Here is a 27,438-nt window from a genome sequence, read left to right on the forward strand (position 1 = left end):
TAGGAGATGGAGGAAGCATAGATCCCCATTTGGAGTTAGGCTGCAAAGAGCATGGCAAGGGAAGTTTGAAGCATTCCCAAAACTCATGCTGGGCACACTTTGTGGTCCAGGTGAGTACCGGGCTGCTTGGGCATCCGATGCCCTTGGAAGGCAGCAGGGAACGTTGGCAGTGCTGGAAGGGGGACGGGATGTGTGTGGGAGCTGGGGTAGTGGTTGCTCTCTGGTAGTGACCTCCCTCTCCCTGCCACAACTCCCTGCCGCGGGTTGTATGGTGCCTGCACCAGAACACCAAGGACGTCAGGGAGTCGTCGGCGCGGGTCACCTTGAACAGGACCCTTTGCCTGCTGGCCCGCTCCTACCCTGACAAGGTGACCGTGAGCCTGCTGTGCTGCTCCCCACTCTGCAACAGGTACAGGGCTCGTCAGCCTCCAGAGCTCATGGCACATGGGCAGAAGGGCCCAAAGGTGCAGAGCCAGGACCTTGGGGGCTGCCAGCATGGAGCGGTGGCTGGGGGCAGCGCCTGCAGGGCCTACCCAGGCTGCAGCCGTGCCCGAGGAGGGCCCTGACCCAGCCCTCCGGGTCTGCAGCGCTGCCAGCACCATGTGGAAGGTGCTCATGGAGGAGCCCCGCGTTGCGGCAGACGTGTTGGAAAACCTGCTGAGCTGGATGGAGAAGTGGCCCCTGCAGGAGCTGTCCGGCTGGGAGGCGGAAAACGCCGGCAGCCTTCCCCTGGCTGTGAGTTGTGGGATGAGGCCTCACTCTGCCCCAGGCTGCCAGCTGCCCCCCTGGGCCCTCTGCTCTGCAGGGACCTCCCCGGGCCCATGGATGCAACATGCCCAGTGCCAGCCCTCCACGCACCAGCACAAAGCGCTGAAAAGAGCTGCTTGGGCCTCTCTGAGCACCAACACCCAGGCTGGCCATGTTCAGGAGATCACCGTCCTACCCTGTCCCCCAGTCCCATTTCCTGAGGCCCAAGGCTGTGCTGAGCCTCTCCCCTGGGTCTGCGGCACTGCGACAGGGCCTGCTCAGCGCTGAGGTGTCTCTGCTTGTTTTCCACAGGCAATGAGAGCCCTGCGTGCCATTGTGCAGGAGCCCGTCTGCCCGCAGGCAGTGGAGGCGGAATTCTGCCCGCTCTTCCTGGCGCTGCTCCTTCAGCTGTTCTCCGCAGCCGAGTTCACCTGCCAGGAAACCCATCCCCTGCAGCGCGAAAGCCAGCGGGATGAGTCCCATGCCAGCAGCCACGTCAGGTGCTCCATCCCGCTCGCCCTATCTGTGCCTTGGGCCCGGAGGCAGGGCCAGGCTGCCGCTGTGACCTGGGCTTTGCTCGCATGCAGGTGCACCGTGGAGGCCATGCAAGGTCTCCTCTGCTGTGGTGGCTATCGGGACGTGGCACAGGCTGTCGAGCAAAGCGGCGGCTGGGAGCTCTTGCTGCAGGCAGAGTCATCTCAGAGGGGACTCGTTGTGCTGGCCAGGTACAGCCCTTTACGCCCTGCTCTCCCCCAGCACCTCGGCCTCGGTTTCGGGGTCACAAATGTCCTTCCTTGGGAGGGAGGGGAACTCCAGCTCTCCAAGAAAGGGACTGCAACCACAGTGCTTGTGGCAGGGAGTAACACAGCAAAATGGCCATGGGAGCTCCCTGCCCCATTGCAGCGTTGAGAGCTGCTGGGGGAGCAGTTGGTGTTGGGAGTGCTGGGAGCGGATGCCTTGAAAGAGGGCTCCCCTCCCAAAGCCCTGGAGTGCCCTCCCCTGGGGCCTGGGCTCCCATCACAGAGAACCCTGGGGACACGCTGGCTGCGGTCACGCTGTGCCGAGCACTGCCCATGCCTGCCTTGACCTGCACTGGGAAATAGCTGAGGGGGCTGAGCCATTTCAGAGCAGGTTTGCCTGCTCGGCTGAGGACCAACAGCACCTTCTTCCTCCTGCCAGAGTGATGAGGGGCACGTGCAGACCCCTGTGCAACTGCATCTCCAGACAGCTGCTCAGGCTGCTGAAGAGCCCAGAGGACCAGCTCCATCACCTGCCCACCATGGCTTTCCATGTTGAGGTGGGCCTCATGGCGAACGGTGCCTGTCCGGAGGGGACTCTAAAAGCTCTCTCCTCACACTGGGCACATGCCGGGGTGTAATGTTGGTCAATGGCTCTTTGCATAACGTTGGTCAACGGCTCTTTGGGTAATATTGGTCAATGGCTCCCTGGGTTATGTTGGTCCCTGGCTTTTTGGGTAATGTTCGTCAACGGCTCCTTAATAGCTCCTTAACATGGATCAACAGCTCTTTGGGTAATGTTGGTCAATGACCCTGGCCTTGACTCCTTTCCACTGATCTTTGTGAGGGCCAGGCGCCCTTGACCAGAAGGAGAGCTGGGATGCAGGGCTGCCCACTGCAGGTAGTCCTGCGAGCTCTGCCAGGCTCTCACTGTGCGCTGCCTTTCAGCTGCTGGAGCGCTATGAGGCGGCCAAGATGGACGGGGACGTTTTGACGCTCCTGTTGAGCTACGCGCAGGCTCTGAGCCTGGAGATGCGCAGCCTGGCGTTCCAGGGCCTCCGGAGGCTGTGCAAGAGACCGGAGATGGTGAGTAGGGCAGCAGCCGGGAGAAGCCACGCTGGCAGCCTGGGGCTTCCCGGGAGGCGCTGGCTCCCCCAGGCCCTTGGCCTTTGCTGCCACTGAGGAGGGATGGGAGCTGCTCCCCAGTGTCCACTGCCCTTCCTCTGCCCCGAGTCTTTCATGGCAGCTCCTTGGCTGTGCTGCACAAGGACAACGGCTCTGGTGCCCTCGGGAAGGGCTCCTGGCCTGGAGGCAGCAGCCTTCCCCCATGGAGAGGCCCTGGCATGCCCAGGGGCCCTTGGACAGGGCTGCCCTGCCCTGCAGCCCTCATGGGGAATCAGCGCCCAGAGCCCTTGTGGGCCTGCCCTGGCTTCACATGAGGCACTTGTGTCTTCCACACAGAGGAGGAAAATGTGGGGCCTGACTAAAGACATCGTGGAGTGCCTGCAGGACCATCGAAGTGATGTGCGCGTGGAGAGCCTGGTGTTGCTGCAAAACTTCTTCAGCCACCTGGATCAGAAGATCTGCTATCCCTTTGTCCCATGGCTGGCAGAGAAGCTTCTCCCACACTTTGAGGATGTAAGGCTGGGGGGAGAGCTGGAGACTCTCCTGGCGGGTGTGGGGCTCTGTTCGCGTGGCTATGAGTGCTGTGTGTCCCTCTGCACGTGTGCCCATGGGCAGGTGGATTTGCAGCTCCCACCAAAGGCCCTGCTGCCTGTCAGGTCTTCTGCCCTCTGCTCGTCAGCCCATTCCCTGTGCTGCCCTTGGAGTCCTGGGCTGTGGACTAGATCCCTGGCCCCGCTTCTGCCTCAGCTGCTCTGTCTCCTGCTTGACTCCCTGCGCTGCTTGTCCTGGCCTGGGCAGAGATGAGCTACGAGGCAGGAGCAGGCTGGAGAGCAAGGCAGAGGCTGTGCCCCAGGGCTGTCCCTCCCTGTGGGCCTCTTCTGCACGGGGGCCCTGATGGAGCCCTAGAAATTCCTGGCAGAGGGAGAGGGAGCCAGAGCCCAGGGAGCCTTGTCCCCCTGCTGCCGACGACCCTCCCTCTCCAGGCTGCATCCGCAGAGGTTGTCCCCAGCTCGTCCCTATGGAGGGCTGGGGAAAGTCGCACCTGGAGAGAAGGAGGTCTCACAAAGGCAAAGCCTCCTGTCATGACCAGTTCCTGGGATCCCTGCTGAGGCCTCCCCTCCTCTCCTCCCTCTCTGCAGGAGGACAGCACAGTTCAAGAGCTCTCTGTCCTCCTGTTCAAAGACCTGCTGGCCGCCACGACCGGCATCAGGAAAGAGGGCATGAAAGAGCTGGTGCACAGGAGCCTGGTCCCGCTCTTCCTCCACATGAGCGAGCAGATCCAGAGCGTGGCCCAGGTACGGGGAAGGCCCTTGGGGAAGCAGTGCTGACATCGCTTGGGCGGGCCTGAGCACTAAGGCACGGGCTGCGGACAAGTGTGCCCTGGAAGACATGTCAGCGTGAGGGCCGATGTCCCGTGTCCCCAGGAACGGGCAGGAGCTGCCCCTGCCTTCAGTGAGGGGCAGAGCTGGTCCCAAGCAGCATGTTCCTGTTACGGCCTGGGAAAGACTTCGAGGCCTGCCCACATGAGGGGGATACAGGGTGTCTTGTCCTGGCCGTGGTGGCATCTCGCACTCTCTGCGGCTCTGCAGGCCTCTCAAGGAAGCCCTCGCCGGTGCTGCTCACCTGCTGCAGTGGGAGAAGCTCAAGGAACTGGCCAGAAGTGGGGAGACCTGGAAGATCGGGGAGCACCTGGTGAGCACAAGGCCTGAGTCCCTGGGCCCAGTCTGGGGAGAGGGGGCAGAGCTGGCTCCCCAGGAGGGCTCCTCGCCAAGTAATGGCCTTGTGCTGTCTCCAGGTGCGCAAGGACAAAAGCAGAGCGGAGCACTACCTTGAGCACAGCCTGCGCTACCTGCAGGACACGGAGGCGTGCGTGCGGGCGGGAGGCCGCCGTGAGGTTCCTTGGTGAGCCACGAGGCCAGGGCCACCCCTGGGCACACGGAGGGGCTGCGAGGAGGCTCTCGAGGCCCTCGCTGCCTGCCTGCATCCTCCACGCTGGGGCCATGCTGGGGCCAGCCTTGCCCAGGGGGAGGAGGACACGTGGCCAGGCTGCCAAGGCCAGCGGGAGCTGCGCTGCCAGGGCCGTGCCGGGGACTACGGGGGGTGACGGGCGGTGTTTGCCTAGGGCTCATCGGGCAGCAAGGGAGGCAGAAGGAGGAGAAGGTGCAGGAGATCTGCAAGGGTGAGTGCGAGCAGCGCAGCGCCAGCTGGCCCTGCCAGGGGGGAAGGAGGAGTCTGGAAGGGAGCCCCAATTCCCTGCCCTGCCACAGGCGACCAAGGCCCTGTCTGCTGTGTTGGGCCAGGAAGGGGCTTTGGGGGTCACCTGGGGCATTCCTGACCAGCAACCTGCAGCAGATCCCTGATCCCTCGTGCTCCCTCCTCACTGTGGGAAGAACTGGGTGGGACCAGCCCTGTTCTGGGGGGATTCCTGGGTTCTCTGCAAATACGGGAGTCTCTTATCTGCTCTGTTCCTTTCTACCTCAGCCCTCCAGCCTCTGCAAAATGACGCTGAACCCGCAGTGCGCAGCCTGGCAGCACAGACCATCCTGCTCCTGACAACACCAAGGCAAAGGTCCTGCTTCGGAGCGCTCGGTCGCTGGCTCTGGCGAGTGTGGGAGAGGTGTCACCCTCCTGCCAGGAGGTGACTCTGCTGGGCAGAGCTGGCCCCAAAGTGCCAACGCCACAGTGCTGCACACCCAAGGCCTGCAAGTGCTCTGCATCCCTGCTGGCATCTCCTGCAGCAAAAGGACAGCTCCACAACTCAAGTGCCTCCTGTTCCCTGATTGTGCCACCACTTCAGCCCTTTGTAGAGCCTTCTTCAGCAGTAAAGCCCTTCCTCTTCCTCCAGATTGAGTGCTGGGTTTATTTTGTTGTTTTCTTTTTCTTTTCTTCTTTTTGGAGGACAGAAGGGTGGGAGGGGAAACTCCTTCCCTGCAGGAACCAGCATTTTCCTGTGTGCGGCCGAGTGCCCTCTTCCTCCAGTAACCCCAGACAGTGCAGAGCAGACTGGCACCCTCTGCGTTTGCTGTAGAGCACCACTTGCTCTGCTAGATCCAAAAACACAAGGGAAAGAGGGAGAAAAGCTGTAGACTCCCCTGCCCTCTCCAGTCAGCCCAGGGCCAGAGCAAGCACCTGCTGTCCTCAGGGTTTGCGTCTTCTCCTGGGGAAGGGCAGGGTGGGCAATGGCAGGCACCTCTATTTCTATCCCCAGCACCTACCCGGTGCTGTCCCTGGAGCCACACAGGTTTTGTGCGGAGCACTTGGCCCTCAGGGGAGGAACAGGGGCAGGGCAGAGCAGGAAGGTCCTGCAGGGAGGCTCGACCCTCCCTTAAATGTCCCACTACCCCCTGGGGCACAAGGGGACCTTTCACCATCTGACCTCCATCTCAATGCTGGTGAGGAGAAAAGAGGTCTTGTCAGACACTGCTGGGAAAATTAATTCTCTCTTCTGCCACCCACTGCACAAGGAAGGTCACAGGGCTTGCCTGGAGCCAAGACGCTCTGTTGAGGCCTGTTTGTTTGTTTCTTTGCTTCTTAATGAGTTTTTTTTGTTGTTGTTGTTTTTTGGGGTTTTTTTTAGAATTTAACGACCCCTCTGGTGTAAGTGCTGTTCCTCAGTGTGTTCTGGTGTGTGTGAGCGCTGTTGCTCAAAGCTGAACACAGTATTCAAGGTGTGGCCTCATCAGCGCCTGCTTATGAGTAACACAGAAAAAGCAGAGTTGCTGAATGCCTTCTTTGCTTCCGAGTGTACCAAGGGCAGCCCTTTAGAGTCCCAGGCCCCGGGTAGGTGACGGGAGAGCGGTGGATGTCGTCTATCTCGACTTCACCAAGGTTTTTGACACCATCTCTCACAACATCCTCCTGGGCAAGCTCCAGAAGTGTGGGATAGATGAGTGCACAGGGAGGTGGATTAGGAACTGGCTGGATGGCAGAGCTCAGAGGGTGGTGATCAGCGGTGCCGAGTCTAGTTGGAGGCCTGTAGCTAGCGGTGTCCCCCAGGGGTCAGTCCTTGGTCCAGCCCTGTTCAATTTATTCATCAATGACCTGGATGAAGGCACAGAGTGCTCCCGCAGCAAGTTTGCTGATGATACCAAACTGGGAGGAGTAGCTGATACCCCAGGGGGCTGCACTGCCATCCAGAGGGTCCTGGACAGACTGGACAACTGGGTGGTGAAAAACCCCATGCAATTCAACAAGGCCAAGTGCAAGGTCCTGCACCTGGGGAGAAATAACCCCAGACACCAGTATAGGCTGGGGAACCGCCTGCCACCACCACAACTTTACTAGGTTGGGATGGTTCTTTTCCATCAAAATGCCGCGCCGGGGGTCCTCGTCCGCTGGCGGGGCCTCGTCCCCTTTCCTTATCCTCGTGCTTTTGGCTGTTTTTCGGCCGTTTTTCGCCGCCGCTTCTCGGCTCGCGGCTGCGCCGGGGGCGCCTCATGGCGGAAGGGCTCTGCGCGTGCGCGGGGGCGGGGATTGCGGCTCCTCCCCACTGTGCAAGCGTCCTCTCGGTAGCCGCGGGCGGGGCGGGGGAGGGAGTGAGTCCTCCCGGGGTGGGGGGGCGTGCGCGCATGCGCTTTGCGCCCCTCCCCTCCACGCCGGGGGCGGAACCGCGAGGCACCGGGAGGCGGTGGCCCCGCCCCGCGGTCGCCACGGACACCCCGGAGGGGGTCGCGCAACGGCCTTTATTGTCGCCCTAGAAACACGGGCAGGGTGGAGGGGACAGGGGGACCGGGGCGGATTTGGGGCGGACAGAAAAAGAAGAAGGAAAATAATAAAAAGCATAAAAAGAGGAAGAATAATAATTATAAAAATAAATATAAAAATAAAAATAATGAAGAAGAAATAAAATAATAATAATAATCCCCACCGGCCGTGGGGATGATTTTTGGGCCTGAGCTGACTGGGAAAGAACACACGACACTTAAGCTACGACACAGGAATGGAGATTGAAACCAAAAGTATACAAAGAAGACGAAAAAGAACAACAAGAATACAAATCAGAACAATCTCCTTAACGATAACAAGAACATAAGCAACAAAAACCACTACTCTAAAAATTGAGAAAGAAACATTTCCATACCAGGTTCATGACGGCGTCTCCGGGCCCAGCGCTTGCTGGCAGTGTTAGGTCCGGTTTTCGAATCGACAGAGAAAGAGGCAAACACCATCGATATTTTGTGCTTTTTATAATAGGAGAAAGATAATAAGTATTACCAGCTAGCTGGGGTCCGGGCTTTCCCACGCAAGGGTCACACCACGGACCCCGACTACTTCGGTCGTCCCTCTTTTATACCGTTTTCACCCCAAAAATGTTCCCCCCTCCCGTTTCTCTGTTCTACTTTCATGTTAATGTTATCTATATTTTATTGCTAACTAGGACATCTGGACAGGCAACCCCTCCATGCGGAACCTCCTGACTTGCCATTTATCAAGAGTCCTTGCATTTTGAGACTAAGTATTGACTAGCTTATTAGTACATTCTACATTAACTATTTAATCCCCATTAGTACACTCTACATTAACTATTTAATCCCTACAGCAGCAGCCAGGGTGAAGGGGCCCGTGGCCTGCAAGGGCCAAGGAGCCGTTGGCATTCGCAGCCCCGAGAGCAGGGCTCTCTGCGCAAGGAGTCTCCGCGCGTCTCCGTGCGCGGGAGCGGTGGGGCCCGCAGCAGGCAGTGCCGGGCCTGCCCGCAGGAGCCTCCTTCCCCCCGGTAGCCCCTTTGGCAGCCAGGCAGGGGGGAGCCCAGGGCCAAGCGGAGCAGAGAAAAGGGCAAGGGCAGCGGTGCGAGCGCCAAGGGGCGCGCGGCGGCTTTGGGAACTCCCCTGGGAGGCATCGCGCAGGCTGCCCTGGAGCCCCGCAGCTCCCCTGCATCTTGTGGGCACCACGGGTGGCCCTGGTGCTGCGCGGCCCTGCTGCTCACCTGGCCTTGCTGCTGCGTGGCCAGCGCTGGGGCTACTGGTCCACGGAGCCCTGGGAAGCATCCGTGTTCCCGTGGCGATAACTGCCCCTCTGGGATGTTCCACTGCTCCGTGGGGGGAGGAGGAGAGCGGCAGGGGCCAGGGGGGCACCGGGAGGAAGGGTCTGCATGTGCTGGACTCCCCCTGGCACTGCTGAGCCTGGTGGCAGAGAGCAGTGCGTGGCCTTGGGCTTGCTGGGTGCTAAGGAGGGCTCCTCACGCAGCCCCATGGTGCTGCTGGCGGCTGCCTGCCCAGAGGCCGGGCTGCACTTGGGGCTCTGCTTCCAGCCCTGCAAGCAGCCTTGAACGCCTTGCTCTTTCTTCCCTGCTCCCCTCCTGCCCTTACAGCCCCATGGACTGGAGGAAGTTTTGTTTTCCACGGCTGAGACGTGTTCCTTGGTAGCGCAATGAGCGCGAAGGGCAGTTGTGCCCCGGGGCCAGGTGTGCATGTCCTCAGCAGAGCCCTTGTGAGTTGGTGATGGCCTGGGAGCACCTGGAGCTGCTGGGCTCCTTCTCTTGTCCTGCCGCGCACGTTGCAGGGGCCGTGTGCTGTGGATGAGAGCAGCCTTGGTGCGGCTCCTGCACTGCTGGCCCTGCCACGGCTTCCTAGGGCTGCAGAGGGCAGAGCAGGCACAAATGTGCCCTCAGCCGCAGCAGGGACCTGGCAGCTCTGGCCAGCACTGGGCTACAATGGTCATTTGCTAAAAGAGGTGAATTCGCAGCCTTAGGGTAAGACGGGAATGCCAAGGGGTAACGAAGCAGGAGATCTCCCTGGTGCCGTCAGGTGTTTCCCTTGCACAGAGGAAATCCCTCCAAAAGCAAACAGCGGAACATCTGCCACCAAAGTGCTATAGCCCAGAGGAGCTCCTTGCTGCTGGCCAAGCTTGCTTGCTGGCATGCCGCAGTGCCCCTGCGAGGCAGAGCGCAACTGCTGGGAAGGGGCTGGCGCCAGAGGTGCGCGGAGGGCTCTGGGTGGCTCCCAAGCAGCCGCAGGGCTGGTGGCGCAGGGAATTGGCGGCAGGCATTTGTCTGCTGCCCTGGGAATGCTGGAGGGGAAGTGTGAAGCAGAGCAGTGTTCCCTGCAGGGAGGCACGAGCAGAGGGCTGGGCAGCGAGCTCAGCCCCGTGGCTGTGAGGGCAAGTGCTGGGAGCCCCCTTGCCTGCGTGCACGATGCCTGCAGAGCCCAGGCGTGCGCAGTGCCCCTGGCGGCAGGAAAGGCGCTGGGAAGCCCTTGCCCCTCGCAGGCTGCTTGCACAGAAGCTGCAGCTCGTCTGCCTCGCGACTGGGGCACAAGGGCCCTTGCCAGCAAGGCCTTTATTCTGTGCCCAGCTGACCGTTCCCACACCGTTGTGCCAGGTCCGACGAATACCCGCACCATTGTGCCAGGTCCCGGTTCAGGCGTCAGATGTTGGGAGCCAAGCCGGATTACAAGACGTGGACTCAATATGAGTTTAGATCTTGCTCCGTTTATTAGCTGAAGTGCGCGTATATTTATTCCTACAAGCATCTGAGGGATTTCTGGACTAGCTATGATTGGTTGCTAGGGGGGTTGCTAGGTCCCGGCCGCATAGGCTCTTCTCAGCTCTGCAAAGTTGTTTACCCGAAACGGCTCGCTACTCATTCCCAGATAGCTCCCCATTCCCAGCCGGCCAAGGACAATTCGCTAACACTCCCCAGTACATTATCAGCAAGGCGCAGGTGGTGCAGATCCTCAGCACAGTGCAGATTCTCAGCACAGCATTTCTCTACAGACATTCAGTTCTTGACAGTGAGATTTTCCACACCATATGGACTTTAATGCAGCCCTGTGGGGCCTTCGTGCGGAACCCGGGCTTCTGTGAACACCAGGCTGGGGAGTGCCCTACAGGTGGCCCCCCAGGGCCTCCGTGTGCACGAGGTCGGGAGGGTGCTACGGGCTTTCATGAGGCCTCCGTGCACACAGGGCCAGGTGGACCCTAGGGGTCTTTGTGCCTCTCCCCAGGCCTCTGTGAGCACAGGGCAGGGAGGGCACTGTGGGTCTTTGTGCGACCTCCTGGGACCTCAGTGTGCACGGGGATGGGGAGCCCCACAGGCCTGGGCCTTCGTGTGGCCCACTGGGGCCTCTGTGCACATGGTGTGTGGGAGCCCTACGAGACTTCACGTGGGCCTCTGTGCCCACGGTGCATGGGGGCCCTATGTGCCTTCGTGCAGCCTCCTGGGTCCTCCATGTGCATTGGACTGGGGGGGCCATAGGAGTCTTCATGTGGCCCCCTCCAAGGCCTCCATGCACAAAGGACGGGGGGGACCAACAGGCCTTTGGGTGACCACCTAGGTTTTCCATGCACACAGGGCCGGGGAGGTGCCCTTTGTGTGGCGCTCCACAGATTTTGTGTGAATGGGGCCTGGTGGGGACTATGGGCCTTCGTGCTGCCCCCCAAGGCCTCCGTGCGAAAGGGGCTGGGGGCCCTACACTCCTTCGTGCGTCCCCCCGCCCGGGGCCTCTATGTGCATGGGGCTGGAGGCTCCAATGCGGCCCCCTTGGGCATTTGTGCGGACCTCAGGGGCCTCTGTGAACACAAGGCCGGGGGGGCCCTACAGGCCTTTGGGCAGCTCTTCGGGGACTCTGTGTGCATGGGGTGGAGGGTCCCTACATTCCTTTGTTCGCCCCCCGCCCCCAGGACCTCCGTGTGCATGGACCAGGGGTGTCCTGCAAATCTTCGAGCGGCCTCCTGGGGCCTCTGTGCACATGGGGCCCGGTCATCCTTTGGGCCTTTGTGTGGCCCACCCCGAGTCCTCCACGTGCATGGGGCTGGGCGAGTCCTATGAGCCTTCATGTGGCCCCATGGGAACAGTGTGTGCATGGGGCCAGGGAGTCCTATGGGACTTTGGGCATCCCCTCGGGGCCTCTGTGTTCACTGGGCCACTTGAGTGCTACAGGCCTTCATGCAGACTCCTGGAGGTTTGTGTCATCACTTGTTCCTCAGTGCCTGATGGGGCAGTGCTAGGCTCATGGCTGGTCAGGGAGGTTGTGATCTCTCTTGTGCCTCAGTGCGTAATAGGCCAATGGTGGACACCCTGATGGTGTCCACCTGGGGATATCACTTGTACCTGAGATATGATAGACCAGTGCTAGGTTCATGGTTGCTGATTGGAATTGGGACATCCCTTGTGTCTCAATGACTTATAGTGTAGTGCTAGGCTCATAGTTGGTTAGAGTTGTCACAGTTGTGACATCACTTGTGTCTCCGTGATTGATAGGCCAAAGCTGCACTGGAGATGCTGATGGCGATTGTGAGGTCATTTCTGCCTGAGAGGTTGATATGACCAAAATAGACATATAGGTTTTGTTTGTGGTTGTGACATCATTTGTGTCTCGGTGCATTATAAGCCACTGCTGGACATGCTGTTGATGTTTGGGATGGTGAGGGCCCTTGTTCTTGAGGCCCTGAAAGGCCAGTGATGGTCTCACAGCAACTCCAAGGTATTGCAACATCACTTGTGCCTCAGTGCCTGATAGGGCATGTTAGACTCATGCTTGCTGTTGTTGGTTGTGATATCACTTGTGGCTGAATTTTTGACTGCACCTGGGTGGCCAGGTGATGGTGTTACTGATTCTGAGGTCACTTGTGCCTGAGAGGCTGCTAGGCTAGTAGTAGACTCCTGGCTGCTCTTGGTGGTTGTGACATCACTTGTGCCTCAGAGCATGATGGCCACTGCTGGACAGGCTCTTGCTGTTTGCAGTGGTGAGGTCACTTTCGCCTGAGGCCCTTATAGGTCAATACAAGGCTCATGGTTGCTCCTGGGGGTCGTTATACTTCTTGTTCCTCGGTACCTTATATGGCCTTGCTAGGCTTATGGTTAGTCTTTGTGGTTGTGACATCACTTGTGCCTCAGTGGCTGATAGGCACATGTTGGACAGGTGATGGTATTGGAGTTTGTGAGGTGACTTGTGCCTGAGAGGCTGCTAGGTCCATACAAGTCTCTCAGCTGCTTTTGTTGGTTGTGACATCACTTTTGCCTCTTTGTGTGTTAGGCAAGGTGATGGACATGGATTCATATAGTTTATTGTGACATCACTTGTGCCTGAGAGGCTGATAGGGCAGTACTAGGTTCATGGCTGCTCTTGGGGGTTGTGCCCTCACTTAGGCCTCAGTGTCTGATAAGGCAGTGCTAGACTCATGGCTGGTCTTGTTGGTTGTGATATGACTTGTGTTTGAGTTGCTGATAGGCAGGTGATGGTGTTGCTCACTGTGAGGCGACTTCTTCCTGAGAGTCTCCTCTGACACTGCAAGTCCCCTAGGTATCCTTGTGGTTGCGATATTGCTTTTACCTCAGTGCATTAAAGAATTATGGTGGACATGGGGTTGATAATGGTGACTGGAGGGTCACTTACGCCTGAGAGGTAGAGAGGCCAATAGTAGGTTCATGGCTGTTTTTGGTAGTTTTGATATCACTTGTGCCTTAGTGCATGATAAGCCACTGATAAGACAAGCTGTTGAAGTTTGGGATGGTGAGGTCCCTTGTTCTTGAGGCCCTGAAAGGCCAGTGATGGTCTCACGGCTACTCCAATGTATTGTGACATCACTTGCACTTCATGGCCTGGAGTGTGTTCTGGAGAGCAATGGTATATAGTGGTTTGAACGGGTATGTTGTGTTGACCTTAAGGTCAGGGGATGGAGGAAGCATAGAACCTCGCTTGGAGTGAGGGTGCCAAGGGCATGCAAGGTAAATGCGGGGCTCTGCCAAGATTCATCTTTGTGTGGCTTTCTGGGTCAGGCCTGGATTGTGGTGGGTGCTATGAGGCCTTGTCTAGAGCTACTGTTAGGGTTAGAGAGTGGTGTTCCCTTTTAATGGGTATACTTGTGTTCATTGAGTCGAAGTAGTGTGTGTGTTTGTGTAGAAGTGCCTACTGTTTGGATCTATTGTGCAGTTATGTGTGCTGATGACGACGCGTGTGTGTGGAGGGGCACTTGCATGCTATGGTGTGCCATGGTGTGTACTGGGGTGTGCACGTGTGTTGTGCTGTGCATGTGTGCAGGCTGGTGTGTTCTTTCCTGCAATGGTATACACTGGTGGGTAGGTTTATGCCCGAGTATGTTCTGCTGTGTAACGGTATATAGTGTTTTGTATGTGTATGTAGTGTTGTTTGCACTTGTACTGGTCTGTTCTGGTGTACCAGGGTGCATGCTGGAGTGCACAAGGGTGTCTGGGTTTCTTCAGCGGTGTGATAGTGCACAGTAGGGTACAATGGAGTGTACTTGTCAGTCCTGGTTTGCACAGTTGTGATTGTGTGCACTGGTGTGGCCTGCAGTGTAATGGTGTTTTCTGGTGTGCAGCGGTACATAGTGGTATGTAGCGGTGCATATGGTTGTGTACAGGTGTGTAGTTTTTTGCGTGAGTACATACAGTTGTGCCCGAATCTGTTCATAGATGCCTTTGTTTCTTGGCATGCCAGTATGTGTGTCCAGAGCGTCCTAGCATATTCAGGTGTTTGCTAGCATGTACTGGTGTATGATGGTTTGGGCTAGTGTTGAAAGGTGAGTACTTCTCAGTACTGCTGTATGCTGGTGTGCACTGGTGTGTGATTGTGTTCGCCGGTGTGTAGTGATGTGCCCTGCTGTGTTCTGGTGTTTTATTGTAAGTAGTGGTGTTCATTGGCGTGTACTGGTATGTGTGAGTGTGTAGTTGTGTACACAAGTACACACGACTGTGTGCTAGTGGCTAGTGGTGTGTAGTGATGAGCTCAAATGTGCCCTTGTGTGTGCTCGTGTGTACGAGTATGTACCTCTTTCTATGTGTGTGCATGAGTGTGTTCTGAAGAGCAATGGTATGTAGTGGTTTGTACGGGTGTGTAGTGCTAAGCTTAGAGTGGGGAGAGGGAAGAAGCTTAGAGCCCCATGTGGAGTGCGGCTCCAAATGGCATGCAAAGAATGCAGGGCTATGTAAAGAAATGCAGGGCTGTGCCCAGACAGATGCCTGAACTATTTTGTCCTTAGGGCCAGAAATGGGGTGGCGGGTGGTAGGAGACCTCAACCTGACCTAATACTAAGGTATGGTTAGAGCACAGTACTGATCCCTTAGGCCACTTTCTGTTTCTGGTGTGAGAAACAGAGGTTTCTACCCGAGATCTGATGCTAGCGTTAGGGTTAGTGTTAGGAGAGGGAGGAAGTATAGAGCCTTGGAGTGCAACTGCAAAGGGTATGCAAAAGGAAATGTGGGACTATGCCAAGAATGATTCATGGGAAACCTTCTTGTTCAATCGAGAAAGGGAAGGCAGGGGGGCACTGGGAGGGCTCTTCCTGACCCATTGGTATACTTATGGATAGAGTAGGGCAATGCCTGTAAAGGGAATGCCACAGGAAGTGTAATGATGTGCCAATGCTGCTCACAGGGCTGCTTTCTCCTTCTTTAGAGAAATGGGGTGAGTACTATGAGAACTTGTATAGAGCTGTTGCTAGGTTTAGCATTGAAGGTTAGGGTTAGTGTTAACATTAGGGATTCTGTTAGAATTAGGCTTAAGTGAGGAGGAAGTGTTGTGCCCTTGCTGGAGTGTGGGTGTATAGGTCATACCACAGGAAATGTGCCACTATGCCAAGCCTGTTAGCTGGGTATGCCCTTTGCAGCCTCACTTTGAATGGGATTCTACCCTTCTTCCCTCTCCTAACCCCAACCCTAACATCAGATCATGATTAGACCTCGTACCACATATCTCAATCGGGACAAGAACCAGAAAGTGGCCCTAGTGTCAGTGCTTGCACAGCCCTGCATTTTCCTTGGCATGCCCTTTGCAGGCACACTCTAAGTGGGGATCTATACTTCCTCCTACTCCTAACCCAAACCCCAGGAAAACGTCAGGAAAACACCTCCACACCACGAACCCTGCTTCTCACCCGAACCACAAAGTGAGTGAAGCATGAGTCTTGGCACAGCTTCACACTTCCCTTGACATGCCCCTGGCAGCCTCACTCGAAATGGGGCCCAGAAAGACCTGGGTGTCATAGTGGATGAAAAGTTGACCATGAGGCAGAAGTGTGCCCTCTTGGACAACAAGGCCAATGGGATTTTGGGGGTGCATGAAGAAGAGTGTCTCCAGCAGGTCAAGGGAGGTGATCCTGCCCCTCAGCCCTGGTGTGGCCACATCTGGAGTATTGTGTGCAGTTCTGGGCTCCACAGGACAAGAGGGATGCGGAGCTGCTGGAGAGAGTCCAGCCAGGGCTGCAGGGATGATCAGGGACCTGGAACATCTGCCCTGTGAGGAAAGACTGAGAGAGCTGGGCCTGTTCAGCCTGGAGCAGAGAAGCCTGGGAGGAAACCTGATCAGTGTATATAAGTACCTCAAGAGAGGCAGTGAGGAGGATGTTGCTGGCCTCTTCTCAGTAGTGGCCGCCGCCAGAACTGGAGGAAAGGGCCAGAAATTGAAGCATCAAATGTTCCACAGGAATTTAAGGAAAAGTTTCTTAACAGTGAGGGTGACAGAGGGGAGAATGGGAAGCATGATGAGAATCATCAAGGGAGGAGAATCAGCATGAGAAGGAGAATGGGAAGCATGATGAGAACCAGCATGAGGAGAAGACTTGGAAGTATGATGAGAATCAGCATGTGAGCAGAATTGATGAGAATAAAGAGAATAAGTGGGGAGGAGAATGGAAAGCGTGATGAGAGTCAGCATGGGAGGAGAACGGGAAGCATGATGAGAGTCAGTGGGGGAAGGAGAAACAGCATGAGAAGGAGAATGGGAAGCCTTATGAGAATCAGCACAGGAGGAGAATGGGAAGCATGATGAGAATCAGTGGGGCAGGAGAGTCAGCATGAATAGGAGAATGGTAAGCATGATGAGAATCAGCAGGGGAGTCAGTGCATGCTGACTCAAGGCAGTTTTCATATAGGGTCTCAGGAAATTTAGCTGAAAATTTCAGGGTTCTTCTCCAAGGGTCGTTGAGGAACTCTCCAAACACCTCCTCACCCCAAATAACAGAAGATTCTAAGCACAGAAATTAAGGTCAGACATGAAAATGGATTCAGATTCATCAGATTCAAATCCATAAAGCACTTGTCAGTTTCACTGCTGTGATAAAGACAATGAGACAAGCATGTTCACTGTTAGAAACCCTGCTTTGTCTGTGACAATCCTGTTTGATGATTCTAGGATGCATTCCTGTGAAAGCAAAAAAAATGTACTTCTTGTTGGACAGCTGTATGTTTCTACAGATTTGTTCTTTGCTGAAGGAGTTCTTCACGAATGGGAATTATATCAAATCTCAAATAATATCACTAGAACTAGAGTGATAGTTCTACTATCAGTATTTTTTTCTTCTTGCCCATCAATAAAATTATATAGCCCGCATCCATATCTTGACTGACATATGCTCTTGACAAGGAGAATAATCTCCTCTCCTTTTCCCTTTATCTCATCTTTTTTTTTTTTTGATTTTTTTTGATTGCTATGGGGATAGAAGGCAAATGCAGAGGAAGGGAAAGCACTCCTTACCAGTTTTTATTAACTGTGTGTGTGTATGGCATTTCTGGAGGAAATTCTACAAGTGTGAACTCTTTACAGCAAATGAATTTCTCCCCTGTGATTGAACTCTAGAAATACCCGCTCAGTGATCGTCACGGTGTAGGAACAGTCTGTGAGGAGTCATGGTGGGTCTCTATGGTCATGAGGAGGAATGACCATCTGGGAAACCTTCTCCTTATCTCTATGGCCAGTGGCTCCTCTGGGCCAGCCTCCAGGACTTCTGCCTGGCCTCTTGGCAGAGGGATGTATGGGGATCCTGACATTTTTAAAATCAGCACTGCCCTCATTTTTTTCCTGCTCAGATAGTCACATAGTGATGGTACCAACTGAGTTTTAGAGCTTCAGAGAGGAAAATTATTATTTTTTAAAGGTAAGAGGATCCTGTTCCTGAAGTTGATGTTTTCACAAGACTTCCTCTTTGCCTTAGCTGATCTAATACTTTGACCCTTGCCATCTATTTAGTGGGGAAGTGCACAGCTGGGAAGTTTTGAAAACCATGTTCTTGAGTCCTGCTTCAGCAGTAGGTTATTTACATGTGGGTATGAGCTGCTTTCCCCTCTTTCATTTTCTTGCCATTTTAGGCATCCCCACCTTAGATCTGAGTGTGTTCAAAGCAGAGATCTGCAGAGCACTTTTGAGTGTCTCTTGTTTCTTACAGGTGGGTCTTGCAGATCTTTTTAAAAACCTGATCCACTGCCAAGCTCTTGCAAATGCTCCCTATGAGGCTCCAGTGCTCAGTGATCTGGGGCCTGCAGCTCTGCAGGAGCTGGCAGGGGAAGGACCCGCTGGTTGGAGCACCCAGGAGAACATTTGGGTGGCTGCAAGGAGCTGCTGGAGGTTTTGGTGGTCTCAGTGGGCAGCGCTCCCTGCCCCGGCGGCCCGGTCCCCTCTGTGACACGGGCTGCGGTCACAGGGGACGTCCCGTGTCACAGCCACAGCTGCCCTGTCCCGCGCGGCCCGGCCTCTCCCCACACGTCGCGGCGGAGCTGGGAGAGCGCAGGCGCTGGGGCTGCTCTTGGCTCTGCTCTGCTCCAAAGAGCTGCTGGTTCCGAGCGGGAGCCGGCGAGGGGCAGCGTGGGCAGCCTAGTGCTGTGCGACGTGTGCGGAGGAAGAGGAGAGGAGCTCTGTCCTCATCACCTCCCTCTGCAGGGTGACCCTGAGCGAGGAGGAGAAGGATGGCGCTCAGGAAGGGTGGCCACGGGACACAACGTGGCAAGGCGGTGCCAAAAGTACCCCCGGAAGGTGAGGCCTTCAGGAGATCTTTTCCAGGAGCTGTCACAGAGATGATGAACTGTGAACTTGGCTGTGGAAACCCTGGGCCAGAGGGATTGGAGGGGCTGGGGGCAGCAGGCAGAGCCCCGGCTGATGGTCCCCTCTAGCTGTGGTGCCAGTGTGACCGCCAGGACTCCTGGGTCCAGCCCTGACGCTGCCCCTGCTGTCCCGGGGCCCCTGAGCAGACGTCCCTGCCCTAAGGGTCCCTGCTGGCCTCTCAGTGGGGATCATCCACCCGAGCTCCTGGTGGGGGAAGGAGCTGGAGCAGCTCCGGTGGCCGTGTGTGTTCAGGGATGCCGTAGGGGAAACTCGCCATGCAGAGGAGGCCCTCAGGAATGCCCTGAGTTCCCAGACAGCCACGGCCACATCTCCATCCCCTCACTGGGTGAAAATCCACCACCACCATCCCTAGGGAGAGGCTCACCCTGTGAGAGCTGCTTGTGCCAGGCAAGGAGAGCTGGGTGAGGAAGGCCGAGGGCTCCCGCAGCTTCTGCTGGGCTCTGCAGAGGCTGCCGGCCCCGCATGCGCTGCAGAAGAATCCTTGCGCTGCTCCGCAGCTCCGCAGGGATCTCTGTGCGGCACCCCGGGCGCTGCCTCTGCTCCTTCCCTCCGCGCTGCCCGGGCCTCCAGGCTGGCAGTGCAGGCTGTGAGCTGGACACAGCGTGGCTGTCCCGGCAGCATCGCTGCGTCCTCACGCCTGTGCCAGGTGCCGAGCGCTGCCGGGCTCAGGGCACAGGTTCCAGCCTGAAGGCAGTGCCCACCTCAGCGCTGCGGCCCCTCGCAGCAGGGGGGTCATTTTGGGGAGGGGGTGCTGTTTGTTGGTGCCTGCTCCTGACATCTCCTTGGTGAGGTGTGTGCTGGATGGCTGTGAGCTGCCCAACCTGGAGCCTGACAGGCAGCATTTTCCCTTGCTTTTCCAGCGGCTGCGCTCATCTGGGACGGTGCTGCTGAATATGTCGTGGAGAAACTGGTGCAGAACACGGTGGGTCTGCCCTGCTGTCCCTCCCCTCCAGCCCTGATGGTTTTATAAGTCCTGGCATCTCTGTGCCATTGGATGCTATCATTCTGCCCCCCATCAAAACCAAAAGAAAATTTGGTGGAGAACGATGCTCTAAACAGCAACAGCGCCATGGATAACGTCTCCCTAAAGAGAGACATCAAATCTCCAGTCCAGTTTTGTTCTGGGGAGTGGTTGGAGGCTTTACCTATACTTTTGAGAGTGGGAGGAGGATGGAGAGGAGACCTTCTGGAATGTTCTTCCAAAGGACATCTCCAAGGCTTTCCAGAAGGCTCCATCGTGTTCCTTGCACACGAGGAGTGAGCAGGGCCCATCACACCATGGACATGCTCTGACAAGACCTGAGTCTCTTTGTTCCCCTCACCTGTTAGAATTCTACTCTTCTGTTGTGTTTGCAGGACGTGAAAATCTGTCCACTTGGGGTCTTCAGGGTTGTTAGAGAAAAAGTCTCTGTCACTGGAAAACGTGGCAAGACTGCTCGTGTGACAGCCTACAGACCTGTGTTTTGCATTGCTGAGGAGCTTGCAGAGCGTCATGGTCTCGAGCAAGAGGAGGATGATGATGCTGGTAAGCAGACAGGTTGAAACTTTTGCTTTGCCTTGTAACATCATCAGGATGTGGGTAACTACTGTTCTGTAGGGGCTGTTAGAAATCTGTAATTCCTTCATTGGGTGTTAAGAAGAGCTTCAGGTCTTATTTATTTATTTATTTGTTTATTTTAATTTGTATTGTTATGACATTATAATGCAGAACTGAAAGGCCCTCTCGCTCTCCCTCTTGGACTTGCTTTTACAGCTGTCTCCAATGAAGTGTTTTGGAGCTGCTGCTTCTAATCCAATGTAGTTAAAACTCCTGTTCCTTATTGCTGCCTCAGCAGGCCTTGCAAGGGCGAAGGTCAGCACTGTTGCTGGCTCTTCCACGCTGTTTCTACTTCAAAGTGGATTGAAGACACTCGTAGTGTTCTCTGGCAGAGTGAAACAGTGATGGGAACACTAGTGTGCAGGAAAACCCCTCCGAGGCCGGCTGTGCGGTGATTGCTGGGCAGTGCTGGCAGCAGTGCAGCTGCAGTGTGACTGGGGTGATGGCCGTGGGCAGCAGGTTTCCAGTGGGCCTTTCCTTTCCAGTGACTCTACCTTGTTGGGGCTATAGTGCTATAAGATCAGTCTGGCATTCCTTGGGGATGGGCCTTGGGCACCCAAAGCAGGGCTGTGTATTCAGCAATTCTGAGGGCCTGGGGGTGGCCAGAAGGAGTGAAATAAAAATGACGATTACTTAATACTCTTTACTAGGGAACATGAATGAAGATTCATCAGTGCCTTCTCCTGGGCACTGGCTCCCCTTTTTCCTCTCCTTGTGCTGCCGTCCTGCCTCACGGTCATGCGAGTTAGCCAGAAGCCTTTCTTTAGTTTGTGCAGGAAGGAAGCATTGCTGAATTCTTGGCCCATGAGGCTGTGGATTACTAGGAATTTCTCCCACAGGAGGGAGTCATCATCCTCCTTTATGGATTTCCAGAGGGTTAAAGATGACAGCTCTGTAGTACCGTCTTGCTGGAAGAACTTCCAGCTGCAGAAACTCTCTGTCTCTCTCCTTTTTTTTTTTTTTTTCTGCCTGCTATAGAGCTCCATTGGTGACTGTGTTACTCTTGCTCTTTTGTTGCTGCCTAGGTCGTACCGGATGTGTGCGCCTGCAGTACGATCGCATAGCGTATTACACCAGCTTTCCTCCCAACGTAGTGCTGAGTTGCATACGAGAGACCATGAAGCAGCTCTCCTGTTGTCTTCAGGATGGGACTAATGTTGCCCTTGTTCTGAGGGACATTGGCGTCCTAGTCATTGAAGACAAGGCTTTGAGAATGAAGTTTTACCGAAGCCTTCTTGAAAGGATGAATGAGTCAGACAAGGTGATAACAGCTCTTCTTGGGGTAAGTTCTGCATTTCTGCAGTGCCACCTCTTGCTTTTTTGCATCCCTAACCAAGCCCAAGTGAATGGATTTCTCCTGGGCTGCCACAGTGTGTCAGGTCATGGGGTCACTCCAGAACTAGAGGAATGGCAGGTTCCTGCACAGTGACCCCTCCTGCCCTTCCTTGCACTTCTGGGGGTATCAGACACCTCTGCCAGCTCTCTGGTGATCTCAGCCCTCTCTCTCTCTGAGGATAGAAGTTGTCAGTGTTTTTCATCCCTCCTGTGTGGTAGGGGCTCATGGTACCTTTGACTGCCCTTGGTGCTGTTGGAAGGAGTGGTTTGCTGTAATTCTCTATCCTTCTGCTGTGACACCAGGCAACTGCAGCTTGTGGATGAGCTGCCAGCATTCCTGAGGTTGCCTGAGCACATCCTCTTCAGAGGTGTTAGGGCCAGAGCAGCTGGCAGGGCTGACAGGCACTGCAAGCAGCCTGTAGCTCAGACCAGCTCCTCATTTTGTCTTTTTTTTTCTGCCCTAGACCTTGGGGCCCTATCAGGCCATTCTCTAGGCCAGTGAGCTTTCTTCTGCCCTTTCTTTGTGTTTTGTTTGTTTGCTTGCTTGCTTGTTTATTTATTTTGCACTCCAGGGCCCTCAGCTACGATTCTGCTGCATGTAGGGTCTGCTGTCACCAGTGGAAGCACATTGGCTGCCCTCGTGAGCAACAAGACCATTTTCTTGGCAGCATCTCACATGCGCCCCTCTCCTTTGCAGATGCCGAAGATGAAGGGTACAGTCATCTCGGAGAATACAAGAGCTGTTTCACTGACCCATTCAGGATCAGTGATGGTCTTTCCAAAGTGAGTGATGGTCTGCAGAGAGTCCTGCAGGATTGGGCCTATTCTGCGTATTCTACTCTGGAAAAGGATGGTCTTGAGAATGGCTCTGGTGTGTGTGTGTGCCCCCATAGTTCGCATGTGCTGCAAAGGAAATGTGGAGTCCTTGCTTCAGAACACTGTCCTTTTGCTGTTTGCAGGCAGGAGCTGGAGACTTTTCCCAGCCAGCCACTGGTGAGACCTCCGCCTGGGAGACCTCCCACTGGGAGAGGTCCCGTCCTGAAACATCGGAGGGTGAGAGCTCTCATCATGGAGGAAGCAAAGCCTGCTTTGCAAGAGGAAAGGGGAAAGACTGTTGAGAAAGGTAAAGGAGCAGTTGAAACTTGGCGCAGGGTTGTGCCTTCTCCTCCTTGTTTTTGGGTGTTGGAGCCAAAGTTCCAATGGGATGTATGAGATGCCATGAGGCACTAGATGTGCTGCCTCTCAGCCCTGATGGGAAATGTCAAATGACTCTGGAGGGAGGAAGAGCTCAGGGCAGCCCAGCACTCCTGCATGCAGCTGGTCCCTCTGAGTTAAGCTTTCCCACTGGACTCCATGCACCAGTGTACCAGCAGTCAAACTGCTCTTGCATTTGAGGTTATCAGCAAGGAGAGAGGCAGAGTTGAGGACAATTATTGGGAATCATCCATTTTGCCTGAAGCAGAATTGTAATGGGAAGAGTGCCCTCTCTCCTGACCTATCTCATGGAACCAAAGTAACCTGCTCAGGATGGTCAGGAGGGTGGTGATGAGTGCCAAGACTTCATTGGATTTTTAGAGCAAGCAGGGATCAGATCTGCATGTCACTCCTGTCCCAGTGGTGACTGTGGTTCAGTTCTGAAGTGTTGTTTTTTTTTTTTTTCCTCCTGCTTACAGAAAAGCTTCCTGCCGTGTGCTGCCTCTTACGAGAGCCCCAAGCACCCCTCAAAGCAGCTCCTGGGAATGTGGGAGAAGGAAAGGAGGAGAAAGATGAGGGGACGAAGCATCCTGGATGGTGAGTGTCTGGGGTCAATGGAAGTGAGGGAGTGTCCATAGCGCTGACGCCTAAGACCCTTTTGTGATGTCGAGGTAAAATCTGTGTTCTTGCAAGGCCTCTGAAGGAGGAGAGGTGTGTGTTGGGCTTGCCCCACCATGGGAGCTCTTCCCAGAGGCCAATGAGTCTGTAGTGAGGCAGGATTAAACACAGAGAAGCTCTTCCTTTGCCTTAGCAGTGGCTAAAGCACTCGTCAGGAGAGAGGCTAATGGTGTATATGGGAGCGTGTCCTTGTAAATGACCCTGCTGCTCTCCATGCTGCATGGAGAGGAAGCCTCAAAGTGGGCACCTGGAGCTTTCCTCTGGGCATATGGTGCACCCCTGGGTGTTTTGGTGCTGGAGGATTGCTCTCTCCATTAATTCTACTACATCCAGGCAAGCCTGGAGCCTCTCTTGCAGAGCTGCCTCCTGCTGCAGAAGCAGGTGCCCAGCATGTGAGAAAGCTCTGGAGATGAAGCTCACCTGTGCTCATGCAAATCCTCGTGTTGTGTATTTGCAGTGTGCTCCCACATATCCCGAGGCCCTGCGCACGGGTGGCATCGCAAGGGGGAAAGAGACCAGCAGCTGAACCCCGACCACCAACTGCAGGGCCAGGGAAGGAAGGACCTCAGGAGGCAGAAGTGGTAGGTGCTCCTGATGTATGAGATGATTCTTGTGACAGCCTGAATCATGCAAAAGCATCAGACAGTGGGTAGCGGCTGTACAAGAGCCCTCCAATGTGTTCCTTTGAGCTCTCACTGCCTCTGCCATGAGCTTGCCTTCAAAGACACCCCTTGTGCTGTACTTTTGCAATGCGTCTGTTGCTGCCACATTCTCCATCTAAGCATCTAAAGTATCTCTCGGGGCCTGATTCTGGTGGAAATATCACTACTGCTTCTTCCTGTGCCGAAGACAGAGATTTTCCATTCATCTCTGTGATCGTTTAAATGACTGAACAGAACAGAAAAAGGAGGTTCAGTCTTGCTGGGATTCACTGAAGGGGACAGTGGTGCAGGCAGTGTCAAGAGTGCAGTCAGAGGAGAGTGTAAGGAATGATGTAACAGACCTGCTGTCCCTTCCTCCCTAGCAGGAGTGCTTTGTCCATTCCATACGTTTTGGGGGATGCCTTCAGCTGTGCTCTCCTGCAGAGGCTTGTCCCTTAGGAAAGAATTGCTCTCCTGCCCATGGAGGCTCTTGATCCTTGCCCTTGCCGAAAGCCCTGCAGTGTTACTACCCATTCTCCTGTGTTCCCCTGCAGCTCCTCTTCTGTGAAAAGGAGGAGCTGCTGTGCAGAGCAGCAAAGACTGTTCCAGAGCTTCTGAAAGGCAGTGGCTTGTATGAAGGGTGTAAGCCTTGGCTGCCTGTGAGCAACAAGACCGTTTTCTTGGCAGCATCTCACGTGTCCCTCTCCTTTTCAGCTGTCAGCGAAGAAAGACTCAGTGCTGCCAGGCACTCAGAGAGCTGGCTCTGACATGCACTTTCCAAAGTGAGTATGTTTGCTTGCTGGTTGACCATGTGCACATCCTCTCAGCATGTGTTTGCATTGCCAGGGCTTGTGAAGGCACTCTGGAAGTGATTTGGGAGTAACTCCTTTCAGTGGTCGGAAACCAGTGAACTGCAGGCTTTTCTGGCTTTGTTCAGGCTCTGCTGTAGGGATGTGCAGGCCAAGACTAGGATTTGAAATGGTGGTGGCAAGCGGGAGGAAAGGAAAGGAGGCCAGTCTGTCCTGCCTGGACAGCAGCGTGGAGAGCAGCTGGGAGCCGATCTCCAGAGGCAGCCTGGGTCATATGGCTGGGAAAGCTTTGGAAAAGTTTTGTCCTAGGTTGGGGAGTGGCAGCCGTGGAGCAGCCTAGGGAGGAAACTTCCATGCTGGAGTTCTGTGCTGTGTCACTCCACTTCCTAAGACAGTCCTGCAGGATCGGTCCTATTCTGTATATTCTTCTCTGGGAAAGGATGGCCCTTAGAGTGGCTGTAATGTGTGTCCTGGTCCCCATAGTTAGCATGTGCTGCAAAGGAAATGTGGAGTCCTTCCATCAGAACACTGTCCTTTTGCTGCTTGTAGGCTGGGGCTGGAGGCTTCCAACAACCACCCACCAGTGAGACCTCCACCTGGGAGACCTCCCCCTGGGAGAGGTCCAATTCTTCGCCATCGAAGGGTGAGAGTTCTCACCGTGGATGAAGCAAAGCCTGCTTTGCAAGAGGGAAGGGGAAAGCCTGTTGAGAAAGGTAATGGAGCAGTTGAATTCTGGTTGGGAGTTGTACCTTATCCTTCTCTCCTGCTTGGTGTCAGGTGTTGGAGCCAAGGCTCCAGTGCGATATGGCAGATGCCTTGACACCTATGATGTGCTGCTTCTCATCCCTGATGGCAAATCGGGGGGGCAAATCAGTGAGGGCACAAAGAGCTCAGGCCAGACCAGCAATTCCGCATGCAGTTGGTCCCTCTGAGTTAAGTTTTCTCACTGGACTCCATGCACCAGTGTACCAGCAGTCAAACTGCTCTTCCATTTGAGGAGGTCGGGAGAGAGAGATAGACAGAGTTCAGGATAATTTCTGGAAATCATTCCTTCTGCCTGGAGCACAGTGGTAATGGGAAGAGTGCGCTCTCTCCTGACCTATCTCATGGAACCAAGGTAACCTGCTCAGAATGGTCAGGAGGGCGGTAGTGAGTGCCAGTCCTTCCATGGATTTCCAAAACAAGCAGCTCTGCCCTTTCCTTGTGAGTTTCTGCTGCACATTCCTAAGCGCTGCCTTTGGTTTCATTGTGTACCCAGAGGCAACGCAGGCCTGTGAGACCTGTAGAGGGATCCCAACATGCATTTCCCTCTTGCGAAGAAGTTATTGCCCCAAAGAGGCTCTCTTGAGACACTAACACATCACTGCGAGCTCTGAAAAGTCTCCTTTTCATAGCGGGGACATGATAGAGCAGAAGCAAAGCCCCATGTCAGGAAATGATGTTGCGGAGAGAAAAAGCAAAGAATTGGACAGCAGCCAATGTGAAGGACAGGTCACAGACAGCCTAGGAGACCTGGCTTTAAAGGTCTCCCATTGACGTCTTGCAATTCCGTTCCAGACCAGAGCAGATCTGCACGTCGCTCCTGTCCCAGTGGAGACTGTGATTCTGCTCTGATGTGTTTTCCTGTCTCCTGCTTGCAGAAAAGCTTCCTGCCCTGTGCCGCGTCTTACGGCAGCCCCAGCCACCCCTCCAAACAGTGCCTCAAAATGCAGGAGAAGGAAAGGAGGCGAAAGTGGAGGAGAAGCAGCGTCCTGTCAGGTGAGTGGTTTGGGTCAATGGATATGGGCTGGGGGGTCTAAGGCAATGTAGTGAGGCTGAGGAAAATTCTGTGTTCTTGCAAGGCCTCTGAAGGAGGAGAGGTGTGTATTGGTCTTGCCCCACCATGGGAGCTCTACCCAGAGGCCAGAGAGTCTGTAGTGAGGCAGGATTAAACACTGAGGCGCTCTTTCTTTGCCTTAGCAGTGGCTAAAGCACTTGGCAGGACAGAGGCTAACAGTGTGTCTTGGAAGGTGTGCTTGTAAATGACCCTGATGCTATCCATGCGGCATGGAGAGGAAGCCTCAAAGTGGGCACCTGGAGCTTTCCTCTGGGCATGTGATGGACTCACAGGTGTTTTGGTGCTGGGGGATTGCTCTCTCCATTAATTCCGCCTCATCCAGGCAAATCTCGAGCTTCTGCTGTAGATCGACCTTCTGCTGCAGAAGCTGATGCCCAGTGTGTGAGCAAGGGCTGGTTTTCCAGCTCCTCCTGTGCTCATGCAACTCCTCATGTTGTGTATTTGCAGTGTGCTCCCGCGTATCCCCAGGGCCTGCACTCGGGTGGCAGCACGAGGTGGGAGAAGAACCATTGCCACTCGACCACCAGCTGCGAGGCCGGACAATGAAGGCCCTCAGGAGGCAGAAGAGGTAGGTGCTCCTGATGCATGAGGCACTTCTTGTGCCAGTCTGAATTACGCTAAAGGAATCAGCCGATGGGCAGTAGCTGTACAAGATCCCTCCAAGGTGTTCCTTTGAGCCCTCACTCTCTTTGCCAGCGGCTTGTTTTCAAAGACACCACTTGTCTTCTACTTTTTTAATGCATCTGTTACTTCTGCATGCTGAGAGAAGCTGAGTGGACTTGGAAGCAGAGCAGTAATCCTTTGGGAATTATCTTGCAGATCCAGACAACAGTTGAGAAGCTGCCTGAAGAACCACCTGTTCTTCAGAAAGTATTTGAATGTTACCTGGAAGATGGGGGTTTTTCCGTCACGTATTCCTTGTCCGGCATAATGCAGGAGGTGAAAACTGA

The 27,438-nt window shown here is 55.1% G+C and overlaps 1 protein-coding gene across 1 annotated transcript; it reads left to right on the top strand.

The window, feature by feature from the left end:
• The first annotated feature begins 260 nt into the window (after positions 1-260).
• On the top strand, positions 261-27,438 carry LOC148595896 (maestro heat-like repeat-containing protein family member 7). Its single transcript, XM_088539822.1, is given in 19 exon segments — positions 261-409; positions 588-735; positions 1,060-1,247; positions 1,335-1,472; positions 1,927-2,044; positions 2,433-2,570; positions 2,946-3,122; positions 3,749-3,904; positions 4,209-4,301; positions 4,405-4,482; positions 4,484-4,511; positions 4,732-4,788; positions 5,091-5,215; positions 19,754-19,922; positions 21,020-21,276; positions 22,027-22,112; positions 22,289-22,322; positions 26,292-26,409; positions 27,425-27,438. Coding segments are annotated over 18 exon segments (2,109 nt in total). The 5' UTR covers positions 261-409; positions 588-600.

The sequence above is a fragment of the Tinamus guttatus genome, unplaced genomic scaffold, assembly GCF_059628265.1.
Source record: "Tinamus guttatus ecotype Peru unplaced genomic scaffold, ASM5962826v1 Tinamus_guttatus_pri_ptg000049l, whole genome shotgun sequence".
Classification (NCBI taxonomy): Eukaryota; Metazoa; Chordata; class Aves; order Tinamiformes; family Tinamidae; genus Tinamus; species Tinamus guttatus.